The sequence below is a fragment of the Amphiura filiformis genome, chromosome 3 (genome assembly GCF_039555335.1).
Source record: "Amphiura filiformis chromosome 3, Afil_fr2py, whole genome shotgun sequence".
Taxonomy (NCBI): Eukaryota; Metazoa; Echinodermata; class Ophiuroidea; order Amphilepidida; family Amphiuridae; genus Amphiura; species Amphiura filiformis.
In genome coordinates, this window is record NC_092630.1 from 75,957,786 (window position 1) to 75,972,464 (window position 14,679).

At 36.8% G+C, this 14,679-nt stretch overlaps 1 protein-coding gene across 1 annotated transcript; it reads right to left on the reverse strand.

The window, feature by feature from the left end:
* Nucleotides 1–2,625: 2,625 nt before the first annotated feature.
* Nucleotides 2,626–4,805, reverse strand: LOC140149132 (toll-like receptor 6). Its single transcript, XM_072171314.1, has one exon. The coding sequence runs from the start codon at nucleotides 3,981–3,983 to the stop codon at nucleotides 2,850–2,852; it is 1,134 nt and encodes a 377-aa protein (XP_072027415.1). The 5' UTR covers nucleotides 3,984–4,805; the 3' UTR covers nucleotides 2,626–2,849.
* Between the last annotated feature and the right edge of the window lie 9,874 nt (nucleotides 4,806–14,679).

Here is a 14,679-nt window from a genome sequence, read left to right on the forward strand (position 1 = left end):
GCATTTTGAAGGTATTGGTTGCATACCGGAAATGACTTCTAAGTGAACTTGGATCTCAATTCTTTGTATAACTTTTAGACACTGGCTTAAAGGCAACTGACGTCATTATCCTTTTAATATGTGGAAGGAATATAGTATTTTTGATGAAAATCACAGGAAATCTCATTTGCGGCCATAAATGACCTTTGTATGATTTTGACCTCGAGTTGGTCACGTGATATATATGTGTCACTAGCCATTTATATTTTGTCCTACTGACTAAAGTGACATTGTACTATGTAGTTTGCGGCAGCAGCAGCATTTTGAAGGTATTTGGTTACATACTGGAAATGACCGCTAACTGACCTTGGACCCTAATTCTTTGTACAACTTAGTAGTTAAGTGAAAATCACAGGAAATCACATTCTCGACCATAATGACCTTTTGTGACCTTTAACCTTGAGTTTATCAGGTGACGTTTGATCCCATAGCTATTGGTCCTAGTGGCCAAGTGACATAATTTACTAGGTAATTTGTGGAAGCAGCAAGATTTTGAAGGTATTGGTTGCATACCGGAAATGACCCCTGAATGACATTGGACCTCAATGCTTTGTACAACTTCTAGACACTGGCTATAAGCGATGCATTCAGTTCAGTTCAGTTCAGCACTATTCGCTGTAGACGTGACGTAATAATCGGATTAAGTACCATATTAATGGATGAATACAATTTTTGAATAGATCGCCCTGCACTACGAGCAGGTTGCACTCATCAACTTTGTATGTCTGCAATCATAGATGGAATAAAACATTGTTCTTTTCAAAGATACTAATCTTACAGGTGCGAGTGATTTTTTTGACATCTATCAGTGGACTTCGGTTGTATATATAAATGCGCATATATAAATGCGCACGTGACATCTACAAGTCGCCATACCGTATTAAACGATATAAGGTACCCGGATGTACATAAACTCCCCGTGCAAAAGTATAGGGGAAAATGACAGGTCGCAAGGAAAATTGCTTTTGCAAAATAGTGGCATTGATTGCAAAGGGTAAAATAACTTGACCCGAAAGATACATTCTTTATCTGAGACTAGTATAGGTTAGGTATACTAGTCTCAGCTCTTTATTAACGTTTTCCATCACGGAAAAAAAATTAAATATACGGAAAAGCTAGATATAGCTGATTTACAAACTTATATTTCATAATTTCCGTGCTAAATGGGCGTGCCAATTGGCCATATCTATGACGTAGTGCTGGTTTCATACTATCATGCTGCTTGCCGCCGAGCGGCGTGACACACGCGCATTGTAGACAAACAGACACAATCAAGACTTGTGAATGGCTGATAAGTCATGCCTCTTGTCGCAACGGCATGAAAGTATGAAAGGGGACATGATTGGCTTTAAGGTCAGAACTGTGCAGGCGGCGGATGACATGATCGAGCCGGCAACTTGTGAAACCGCGCGGCCGTATGGCATTTTCCAATATAGTCGGTTAATTTTGTGGGGTTCATTATCGAACCCCAACGGTTTTAGCTTGTATTTATATTATTTATCAACATAGGCCTATTTGTTTGTGATATTTCAATCGTTTTAAAATTTCAAAATAATCCCATTCAATCACACGGTTGACGATGAAAATTTACTGAATTTAGAGAATGCAATGCGGCCACCACCTGGAACTGTGGTCGCAATTTCAGTGATTGACAGTGAGGTAACACGAACATGGCACTGGCCATCTGGTCACGTGCACATTTATATATGGGCATTTATATACAACCGAAGTCCACTGTCTATGGTTCAATGCATATGTACCGCGTGAACGTTGTAGTGCAGGGCGATCTATTCCAAAATTGTATTCATCTATTGTTATGGTAGCCTACATCACTTCTACAGCGAATAGATTTGCTACAAAATGTTTAGCTAATGTGCAATCAACACCCGGGATTCCACTAGAATAATCGGATAGCGACGTTTGCACAGTATCATTTGTGGGTCCTGACAATGCCTGAGAGCACATCAGAAGATCAGACAAACCAAATTGCATTCCAAATACGAAGTCCTGATGATATCAAATAATTTTTTTGTTGTTGAAATTAATACAATTTATTTAAAAATGATATTTTTGACATTTAACAGTCTTCGAAGTAAAAATCCAATGATATGTACTTAAAGTGTATACAGCATGGAGGAAAAGCCGTCCATCATATGAAAAATGTGACCTTTCGAATTAAAGAAATACATGACTTTTCAGAAAAGACCTAAACTTTTTGTCTAACTTAATAAGGTCAAAATATGATGGACGGCTTTTTCTCCCAGCTACATACGAGGACTGTTAAAAAAATAAATTAATTTTTAATAATTAGCCATAAAATTTGTATTATATCGCTAATTTTTTTCAAAAAGAAATTGATATCAGAAGGACATTCTTCGTATTCAGAATGCAATTTGGTGTGTCTGATGTGCTCTCAGTCCCGACAAAAATACTGTGCAAAATTGGGTGGCTGAGCTCTTAAATGTTGATGTCATCCTGTTTATAATCATGTCAGATGTTGGTCATTTTGGGTTTGGCAGCTATTAACCATTTAACATTGATTAGGCCCTATTCTTGTATCAAAAAATTGTCAACTTTTATATTTTGACCCACAAAATCCACAGTCTCACGCAAAGACCCCTTTTTGGGGCCTTCTTACCTATTGACCCCTTGATTTGGTGTCAATCTCTTGCAAAAGACCTCTGAGCTCGAACTGGTCCGCAAATCCCCATCACTTCCAAACCCGGGCCATAGATTTTGCGGCCCAGTGGACCTCTCAGTCAGAACTGTGAGGTACTGGAGAAAGGATAATTCAAATCACGGGTCTTATTTTATTCTACCTTTATCCTTCGCAGTGACGCTTCAAGTTGGCGCCAACATTTCTCATCATCTAGTCTATTCCATTCTAAGTATGTTATCTTATTCATCAAAACGCGCAAGGTGGTAGGCATACGATCTCTTGGAATTGCATCCAACACAATCATTATAATCCCGTTTTGTTTGGTATCTGCAGGACGATTATCATCCAGCAAATAAGAACAGCAGATCTTCAATTCTAGCATACATTGATTGCTATTGACGAAGTTTTCGTCTATGAGGAAAATGGTACTTCGACACGTTTCAAATGCATCGGTGATGTTGTCTAGCTTATCTGCTCCGATGATAAAGTCGCGAAAAGAGAGGCATAGCTGCAGATTATTCGGTTCCTGTTCTAACCTTGTCATAAAGTTATACACAACCAAGTTCACTAGATTGTCGTGGTGACATATATATGCGTCGTACTTGAATTGGTGAGCAACTACGTTGTTGACCATGGGATTATCATTGTTGTCTATGTGAGGAAAGATGCCAACGTGTCTTCTTTTTTTGCGGTATGCTTTCACACTATATACGACACCAGTAAATACTAGAATCATAGCAACAAACATGAAAGATGTCATTAAACCTATAGTTATTGGACTCCAGGAAAACACATTCCCACCATTGTCGTTATCATCCGAACTGGAAGAGTTCTCGGTTGTCATGGTTGTTGGGATTTCCGGAGAAGGGCAATTCATCTGAGAAACCACAAGCAAAGATACATCAAAAAGTGTAGGTGGAGATGCACATTTGTAAGCAGGTTCATTACCATCAAAGTCTGAAGATTTGTATGGTATTCCATTCTTTGGAAAATGCCATTGAAGCCCTACTTCAACATATGTATCTTTCAACCAAGTGGCAAAAGCCTTCACATCACATGTACAATTATAAGGATTATCTCCCATGTAAAAAGTGCTAAGGTTGGCAAGATGCTTTAGATTCTCCACTGCTTCTTCAGATACAGTGGTTATGTCATTACCGTAAAGACGCAGTGTTTGCAACGAGGATAATCTAGAAAGCAACTTGAAATCGGCGATGTCTGAGATCATATTGTGGCCCAAATGCAACTCTTCTAATAATAATAGCTGACTGATGTCAGATGGCATTTCTTGCAGAGAATTCAAGGAGAGATCCAATGTAGTCAGTTTTGGAAGTTCTTGCAATGATCCTTCGGGGATATGAATCAATTGCGGAACATCCCTGATTTCCAGAGTATGTAAATTCGGCAAATTGTATACGTGCAGTTCTATTCAAGGTGATGTCATTAGGGCAATAGAAAGATATTGTAATTTGGGAAAAGAGCGAAGACTAAGAGTCTGGCTAACCTTTTCAGTATCCAGTCGGTATATTGAAATTCTTTCTAAAGTAGTGACAACCTCTTGCAGAGCGTCAAATGACAATTCTTGAAAATGCGAATCAGTCACAGAGAAGTAGACTAAATCCAAGCCAGCAAATGATTTCCGATGTAGATTTGCGACATAAGTTGATTGCAAGTTGACAGCAATGATGTTCTCTAAACTCGCGAACGCGTAAGGTGGAATGACAAATGCTTCTGAAGTTACGCCAGAGCTTTGGTAGTAGTCAGATTCTATAGTGATATCAGTGATGTGAGTAGGTATGGCGGTAAAGTTGAACAATAACATTGGATCAAGTTGAGAAACTTTGCAAGTGAGATAATATTGCCAACATTGGCAAACTGAACAAGCTTGGTAATTTCCTGTGATCCGATTTACCAAAATGGAGATCCAAATGCGGAAAAGTAACACCGTGTTCCACTCCATGATTGCCAACTAAGATGTTCAATATTTAGTTACTTGTCATACATGATCTCGGATCTTTTGCCAAAGCAATTTTGTGTTAATACTGCTATATTTGACCAAATAAAGGCAATCAGAATGGAGTGAAATAAATTCTATGTAACCATCTTCTGATCATCATGCAGTGATTATGTCGCATGAACCACAAGTAGCTTTAAGTTACTAAACTGATAAACACCCGGAAATCACGAGCATCGGAAGTGAATTTCATGGTTCAATAAATAAAAAACATGAAGAGGGTAGTATAAAAGGTATAGTATACATGTAGTACTGCAGATTAATCAAGTTTGGAGTCACAGTTGAGCCCAAAATGATACAAGAAACAGAACTTTACAGTTCTTTGAATCATTACATGAAACAGTTTGTTTTGTTTTTCATTTGCTAGATGATTAGTAAACCGTGTGAGCATGGTGAGAAACAATGAGGTAAATCGCATTTACAGTCTGTTATGAATAATACCGACTGAAGAGGCATCTGATGAAGTGTGGATTTATTAGTGGGAGAAACATTATTTTCACACTTAACTTTACTTCAAAGATCTAAGATAATGAAGAAATTGAAAGACTTCGTGTGGGCAGTTTGTGGCGATTGAATATGCCCTTGCCAATTTGTATTGGCTATGAAAATAGCCAGTACGTTGGCAAGGGGGCATAACACAAACTGGATACACTGAATCGCCAACGGCGGCCAACCTGATGGAACAAAAACCCTGGTAGACCATGTACCCCTTACATAATGTAGATGTACTCAAGCAAGCATATGACCTGGGAACGGCGATACAGGACAGGAGGATATGGAAAGATGTTGTGTTTCGGGAAAACCACCTGAAATAAGCAAGTAAGCAAGCTTGAAAGCTCACTAATCATGCTAATAAATATTGAGGAGAGCGGGCTAATTTGGCAGCCCTGGCGAAGACCAAATGGGCAATCAAAAAGTTCCTCACGTTTCTTTAAGTCCTTCATTCAGTGTATCCAGTTTTTAATAAATCCACACTACATCAGATGCCTATAGTTCAGTCTGTATTATTCATAATATGCTGTAAATGCGATTTACTTCAGCACAAATAATGGCACAAAGCTAGATGAGGTGAAACTCGCAAGGCAGCAGCTTGGAGAGCATACAATAGCCTAAGAAAGATCTGGAAGTCTGCTCTACCAAAGAAATTCAAACTTCAGGTCTTCAGTGCAACAGTGGAGTCTATGTTAACATACGGATTTGAAGCCTGGTCCATAACTCCCAAACTCTCCCAAACTATCTAAAGAGCTGGACGGCTGTTATACCCGAATGCTTAGGGCAGTGTATAATATCCATTGGAAGCAGCACATAAGCAAAAAAGAGATGTATGGGGACCTTCCAAGACTCTCTGAGAAGATCAGCGAAAGGAGAACACGCTTCGCAGGGCACTGCTTCAGGAGCAAGTGTGAATCTGTCGCCAACCTGATTAACTGGGTACCCAAACATGGAACAAGAAACACTGGTAGACCACCCCTAACATCTGTAGATGTACTCAAGCAAGAAACTGGACTGCAAGCATCTGACCTGGGAACGGCGATGTAGGACAGGAGGATATGGAAAGCTGTTGTGGTTCGGGAAAACCACTCGAAATAAGCAAGTAAGCAAGCTTGAACACGTTGAAAGCTCACTAATAAATATTGAGAAGGAGAGCGGGCTAATTTGGCAACCCTGGCGAAGACCAAATGGGCAATCAAAAAGTTCCTCACGTTTCTTTAAGTCCTTCATTCAGTGTATCCAGTTTTTAATAAATCCACACTACATCAGATGCCTATAGTTCAGTCGGCATTATTCATAACAGACTGTAAATGCGATTTGCTTCAGCACAAATAATGACACAAAGCTAGATGAGGTGAAAGACTTCAGAATTAATATCTCGGAGCATGGATGGCTAGCACAAAACATGGTGTCAAAACACGCAAGGGAGCAGTTTGGAGAGCATGCAACAGCGTCTGCTCTACCAAAGAAATTCGAACTGCAGGTCTTCAGTGCAACAGTGGAGTCTATGTTAACATACGGATGACCATAACTCCCAAACTATATCTAAAGAGCTGGACGGTTGTTATACCCGAATGCTTTATAGGGCAGTGTACAACATCCATTGGAAGCAGCACATAAGCAATAAAGAGCTGCATGGAGACCTTCCAAGACTCTCTGAGAAGATCAGAGAAAGGAGAACACGCTTCGCAGGCACTGCTTCAGGAGCAAGTGTGAACCTGTCGCCAACCTGATAAAACATGGAACAAGAAACCCTGGTAGACCACCCCTTACATAATGTACTACATGAAGCAGGGGCCAAAAATTAAAAATGGTCCGATTTCAACGAAATTGGTCTCAAATTACTTGTCATGTAAAACAAGTCAAACAAGGCAATAATCATTTTAGACGGTGCAAACGATTCCTTCTTTGGCTTGTTTTTACATGACGAGCATTTTGAGACCATTTTCGTTGAAATCTGAGCATTTTTAATTTTTGGTTCCTGTGTTGCCGAAAAAGTGACCTCCTTCCCCAAATTTGACCTTTTGCTTATAACTCAAGAACGGTAGGTCGCAGGTAGGTCAAACTATACCTTTTCTGAAACCTTACATCAATGAGAGGAATAATTTGGTGTACTTGTTAACCAGATTTGAGCAACTTTGAAATTTGATCACTGTGTTGACCTTTAACCTTGAATATGGCCGGAGTGCCGGGAATTATTTTTTGTTAACATCTTGAATGTATTATAGGACCATAAAAGGAAGCTAAAAAAGTTGGTTTGGTAGAGTCCTGTGGGGTCATCATTAACTTCCCGTACCCCGTAAATACCGGACTAATTGTTGTAAAAAAATTCCCTTTAAAAGGGAAAGCCAGCCTCAATGTAGAAGAGGTCTTGTAATTAGTTTTGGTCAATGTGAAAGGCATTTTAGGATCACGCTTACATCCATGTTACATGACAGTCCACCAAACCATCAACGATGAGAACATGTACACTGAAACAGCAGAAAACATTAATTCCAATAATCTCATGTCAACTCTTTAATTCATTACTCCAAATTGTTCTGGTCTGGTTTTTTTGTTGTTTTTTTTTGTTGTTTTTTTTGTCTTTTCAGCTTTTTACCCACGATATCTCAATTTCCAATTTTGTAATACCAGAACTTACGAACTCAATATCTTCGCTAAGGAATGTCCGATTTCACTGCTTTCGATATACCACGTCACAAATACACTGCCTGTTTGAGTTAACTTACATGTACATTTTATTTTAAAATAACTATATTAATTCGCAATGTATAGTTTAAGCCTACTATATTATCATAGATAGTGGCCAGCACATTTATAAAGGACTGATTACTCACTACAATCTTCGCTCTTAAACTGTGTTTTCTGAATGTGCTGATCATGTTGATTGCTAGTCGGAAACTCCTGCGAAGCTATGGACATGGCATCTTACCTACTCCATTCTATAACAGTCTGCCTAGTGCCTTGTGTGTTTTCTCTTCAATCATTTTGTTGAATGTAATTTTATGAATCAAATAAAAAAGATAGAAAGTGACTTCACATAAGTTTTGTGTCATTTTATTTATAATAAAGAAGTTATTAAATTAATAAAGTAAGACAATTTATTGTTCAATACTATAGGCCTACATGCATAAATTATGCCCATATTATAGCTAGGCCCTAAAAACTTTATTTTGCATCGGATTTTTCCCGTTGAAAAGACAAAACTGATGTTTATGATAGCAACCATTTCATCAATAACATTTTGAGTCATTTTTATCCATAAAACGACACAGGATATGATAGATAACTACTTTCACATCAATATATCACCTCAAAAATAATCGCAGCAGAAACACGTTATTTAATGTTCCTACATTATTGAGCTTTATTAAGGGATCTAAAATGAGCGTTTATTGCGTTTCGACAGTATTTTTGTGGGACATGAGAGCACCTCAGACCTATCGAATTGCATTCTGAATACGAAGCATGTCTTTCTGATATCAAATAATTTTCATTTTTGAAAATCACAATATGATACAAATTTTATGACAAATTATAAAAATTTGATATTTTTCAAATTTTTGATATATAACAGTCCTCGATGTAAATTATATAAATCTAATGATATATTCTTAAAGTGTATGTAGCAGGGAGGAAAAGCCGACGGTCAATTGAAAATTTTGACCTTTCATATTGAAGATATGGATTTTTTCCCAAAAAGACCAAATTTTTTTGGTGTTTTGGGGAAAAAATCCATATCTTCAATACGAAAAAGGTCAAAATTTTCAATTGATCGTCGGCTTTTCATCCCACCTACATACACTTTAAGTATCAATCATCAGATTTATAAAGTTTACTTCAAGTACTGTTAAATATCAAAAATATCAATTTTAATGATTTGCCATAAAAATGTGTATTAAATTGTGAATTTCAAAAAATCAAAATTATTTGATATCAGAATGACATTCTTCGTATTCAGAATGCAATTCGATCTGTCTGATGTGCTCTAATGTCCCAAAATAAATACTGTCCAAACGTTCATACCCCAGCCCTTAAAGCATCAACAATCAAAAAACAGAATTGAAATCGGTCAATGCATTGTGACGTAGTGTCAATTTAAAGATGCTCGTAGATGGAATGAAATCCTGCCACAAATGGCTGTAATGACAAAATTGGCACATTTCGAGATTTTGAAGGTATATTTGGACGCTTGCTTGAAAAAGCAGCGTTAATGTAAATATCACATGTTAAATGCCTATCTTTCCTGACTTCGGTACAGAAAACAAAATTAAAAAATCTATCATTGAATAATTATAATAAATTAACCAAATATACTATTTTAGCAATTTCGGCCAATCTGCAGACAAATTAAATCTCAAAAAATGCCTAAGTTCAGCTAATTAATATGCAAAATTGATGCCAATAGAAAACCGTACATTGATATAAAGGTGCGGTTTTTTTTGCACACATATGTATGCAAAGTTCTTTCAATTGATAACAAAAAATACACAAAAAGTAATTAATTATGCAAATTAGGTAATTACAGCTAATTATGTATTTATGATTTTATTATGCAAATTAGGCATGAGTAATTTTAGGTTTTTTCAATATTTAATGAACGTCTGTTCATTCATCATAAATTTTTTAAGTATGATCCTGTTATGATGTTGAATAAATGAACTGCAGTTAATTATTTAAAAACAATACAAAAAAATAAAAAGTTTTGACGGTGTCTGGAATATAATTTTAATTTTTACTGTAAACATGGTATGTGTTACCATTACTCAAAGCCAAGTCCGAAAAGTACAAATTAAAATTCAGTTGCAATGAGACTTTAAATTAACATTTTGTCATCTGGATTAACTTGGGAGGACAATCAGTAAAAGCAATAGCCATTTTACTGTACCGCGTATACAAAAATAGTATGGCCTTGGACACACACAATGGCTTAGTGCTTTTGTGGTTTGGAAAATTACTCCCTAAAAATATCATTGATTAATGTTTTGCTTCAACTAGTTTTAGGGAAGTGTTTCATTCGTTGTCGACGGAATTAATTTACATGCTAAGAAAGATTAGTATTTCAGCTAAATGGTGGTAGTTCATTTACTTCAATAGGCCTATATTTACTGATTTATGAGCGATCTTCAAAAATCCATAAAAACAGTCAGTAACTCTTAAACAAAACAATTTTTAATTTTAAGGACCCGATGTTAGCCTGGGAAAGGCTTCACACACCATATATTAAAAATTTAAACAATTTGGATAAATGAAGCATATGAAGAAATTCATTTAATGACATGGATGTTTTCTAAAATTGGCCAAATTTGAAGGGCGCCCTTTTCAATTCACTGTTATGCTTGCATGCACAGTGTAGCAGAATTATTGTGCAGCCACTGTGACATACCTACTGTTATCAACATGATATCACGCTGTTCAGTGGTCAAGGAGTAAGGACCCCCGGTCAAGGACACTGATATGACATCATAGGTGATGTAATTTTCTTCTGCCGACCATATGATGCTGTATAATAACTATTATTGTTACCTTTAGGCCTATACCTAGAACTTTTAAAGTCATAATTAGTTCAAACATAACTTTGGTAATACTCACTCGTTTTCATTCGTTGAAACGGCAAAACATACTTACTTTTCCTTACAAATCGAATAACAATAATTTTAAAACATTCCACCTCAAAAAGTAAAATAAAATAATTCTTACCAATACCAATAAAGTTAATTTCTTGAGCATACAAACTCAATCTCAGAAATAGATACCAGCCCGCGTATGGGCTGGCGAAAAGTGCAACTTTCAAATCTGGACCTCACTACATTAAATTGACCGGTCTTTTATTGTTTTCTGGGCTATCGTATCAAATGAGGTGTCAAAATGCACAGAAATAAATTCTACTTCAAAAGCATTTCACAGATTTGTAATACAATAGCCTGTTTTTTAATAATAACCATTATTTAAGGGGTTAGTTACTTTTTTTGAGATGTTTATATGCTAGTATAGAGAAAGTCAGCATCCGAAAGTCGTGCGTGGCACATCCCCGTACAAATATTTCGACCCCCCCCCCCATAAGATCTTTGATTTAGGAAGCTCACTGCTGTACTATTTATGTGACTTATGTACTGGGTCTCCGGCTCACCAAACTGGTGTTGTGACTGCCCAATTGGGTGGATTAAAGCCGCTTAAAAATCGATGTTATGTTGTATTGCGTTGTAAACTTTCATCATTTCTATTGTCTACGTGTAACACGAGTGATGATATGCAGTTTAAAATCCCCGCCAATGACGCATCATTTCATATTTTAGGTGGTATATACCCTACGGGGACACAGCTATGGCTGCCATTGAGGTGTAGGAATGCGTGAAATTGGATTCGTGACAGTGTGTTAATTGTGTTTGTGTGGGAAAAGGTGTTTTCGGCTTTTGATCTTGCTGGACCAGTGGACCATTTGGACCGACTTCCTGGTAACACAGACAACCAAGGAGGTTATATATAGAAAGGAGAGAAAAATAGATTACGTACCGCGAATTGTTCCTTTGTGAATACCGGGCGGGGACACAGCTATGGCTGTCTGCATGAATATTGATTGCAGCATTTTCCAATATGTCAGCGCTCAAATCGGACACAATAGAACAATAGAACTTGCAGTGCGTTTCAGACAACAGATTCGAATTCAGCATTTCCAAAAGGGGCTGTGCAATAATTATGTGTACCCCGGGGTGGTGAATTTTCAAAGCGGTCTGCCAAAATTCGCTTCCCCCCCCCTTTTACACACTAAGATTTTGGGGAATCCGAATTTAAAACCTTAAATTGTCTTATCTTATAATGCGAGCAGGAAATTTTGCATATTTGAACGTGTTCTTCATATGTTTTCCTACACCTTTTTAGGGCGTATTATAAAAACGGTGCCCAAAATATCTGTGCCTAAAATCGCTTGCCTCGCCCCCCTTTCGACCTGCCAAAAATTGCTTGACCCCCCCATATAATTCACCACGGGGTACAGATAATTATTGCACCACCTACAACTAAAATATTTGCAAACCTCCAGAGCCAACCTTTACTAAACATGCCACACGAAATATTAAAACATCTCGTTTTGTTCATGGCTGTTTCCTGAAAGCAAAATCTTAAGGGATCTAAAATGAGCGTTTATTGCATTTCGACAGTATTTTTTGTAGGACATGAGAGCACCTCAGACCTATCGAATTGCATTCTGAATACGAAGCATGTCTTTCTGATATCAAATAATTTTCATTTTTTGAAAATCACAATATAATACAAATTTTATGACAAATAATAAAAATTTGATATTTTTCAAATTTTTGATATATAACAGTCCTCGAAGTAAATTATATAAATCTAATGATATATTCTTAAAGTGTATGTAGCAGGAGGAAAAGCCGACGGTCAATTGAAAATTTTGACTTTTCATATTGAAGATATTGAAGATTTCCCAAAAAGACCTATATTTTTTTGGTGTTTTGGGGAAAAAAATCCATATCTTCAATACGAAAGGTCAAAATTTTCAATTGATCGTCGGCTTTTCATCCCACCTACATAGACTTTAAGTATAAATCATCAGATTTATAAAGTTTTTTTCAAGTACTGTTAAATATCAATTTTTAATGATTTGCCATAAAAAATGTATTAAATTGCGAATTTCAAAAAATCAAAATTATTTGATGTCAGAATGACATTCTTCGTATTCAGAATGTAATTCGATATGTCTGATGCGCTCTAATGTCCCAAAATAAATACTGTCCAAACGTTCATACCCCACGCCTTAATATCATTATAAATTGTATAGCCTGTTTATACCTTATATCTATTAAGGGACGGACCGTTATTATCAAGGGGGTTGGGTTGTTGGGTTGTGACAAATTTATTTTTTACTCCTCGGTGAGACAATTTTTATTTTAATCGTAAAGTTCTATATTTTCAACAATTTGTTTTTGGATTTGTGAAACAAATTTTGTCCACATTTTTACGTTTTGTAGCACCTAAATTTTGCGTGGCACGCAAAACATTTCCAGCTTTTTTGGTCAGAGGGCAAAATAATAATCATCAGGGGAAAAGACAAAACAAAATTATTCATCAATTTGGCCTGTTTGCAATTAGCTATAAGGTTAATTTTTCTTCACTAACCATGCTAACTGTGACAATTTTTTCACCCTTGACACCAATTTTTTTTTCTAGTACATGGAGCGATTATTTTTTCGGTCTATATAAATGCGGCCCATACACGTTCAGTTATATCATAGACAGTAGAGAGAACTACTCTCTACTGTCTATGATTATACTGGGCAATATATAAAATCTACCAATGTACACTATTAAATGACCGTGTGTAGAGTACAAAGTGGTAGATTTTGTATAGGGTATGGGCCGCATAAAGTGGAGCAATTTTTTAAAACAAAATTTTTCTGCTCAGATAGCGTGACAATTTTTTTCAAGCCCCCCTCTTGATATCTAATGGTGCATCCCTAATGTAAATGCATGCGATTGGGATACGGGTTTTGAGAACTGATCTCATCAGTAATAATTATCGACAAGTATTAATTACCGTTCTAATTAAGGCTCGCTTTTCGTCCTGGTTTCAATGCAAGCATGCATCTGTATATCGATCAGTCTTTCAGCAAGCTTCTCGTAAGGGACGCACCATTTGATACTCAGGGGGGGGATAGGAAGTTGGGGTCGGGGAAAGAAATTTTTTTTCGCAGCGAATTTTTTTTTTTTTGCCGCCGAAGGCGGCATGTTTTTTTTTTAATTTCATGCATTTATACACAGTTAGGTGGGGAAGGTTTTTTTTTTTTTTTTAGTGTTGGTGGGGAAAGTTTTTTTTTTGCTCATGTAGTGGGTGAAGTTGGTTTTTTTTAAAAAACTTCCTACCCCAACCCTGAGAATCTAATGGTGCGTCCCTAACTACGCCTATATTAATAATAATTAGTAGTATAAATATGAAGTGAATGGAACCTTGAGTTGAGGATCATGATTTGCATACAAAAACCTTGTTTGTTTTATTTCCGTCAGTGTTTATTTCCGGGGGGGGGTCTTGGAATCTGGCTGGGTTCCCATGTTCGATCCGTTTTTGCAAGACTAACGCGAGAGAGAAACTCTCACTATAGGGGTGTCAAATCCAAAAATGACTCTCTGGGGATAACAAATTCCATAAGTCTCTTCTATCCCGGAAATTCATCTCTTCTATAGTCTCCAAAGGAATCACATTTTCTGATTCCACGCCCACGAATCGTATTTTTTGGAATTTTTGATAAAAAAAATAGAACAAAGTGTTACTTTCAAAAGTAATTTCTAGTACAATAAGACTTGTATTTGTGCACTTGGTCTTATACGGTAAAAACTAGTCAGAAATCTGGTCCCGGGGGTAGGCCTATGTTTTATATAGAAATCTGGTCCCGCTAGGGTTATATTTTTCTCGGTAGGGGTTACCTCCAGGAACCTCGGATCTAGCATGTGTTCCCAGAAA

Bases quoted from the DNA above. Each gene is read 5' to 3' on its own strand.
- LOC140149132 (XM_072171314.1), bottom strand. From the start codon at position 3,983: ATGCCATCTGACATCAGTCAGCTATTATTATTAGAAGAGTTGCATTTG.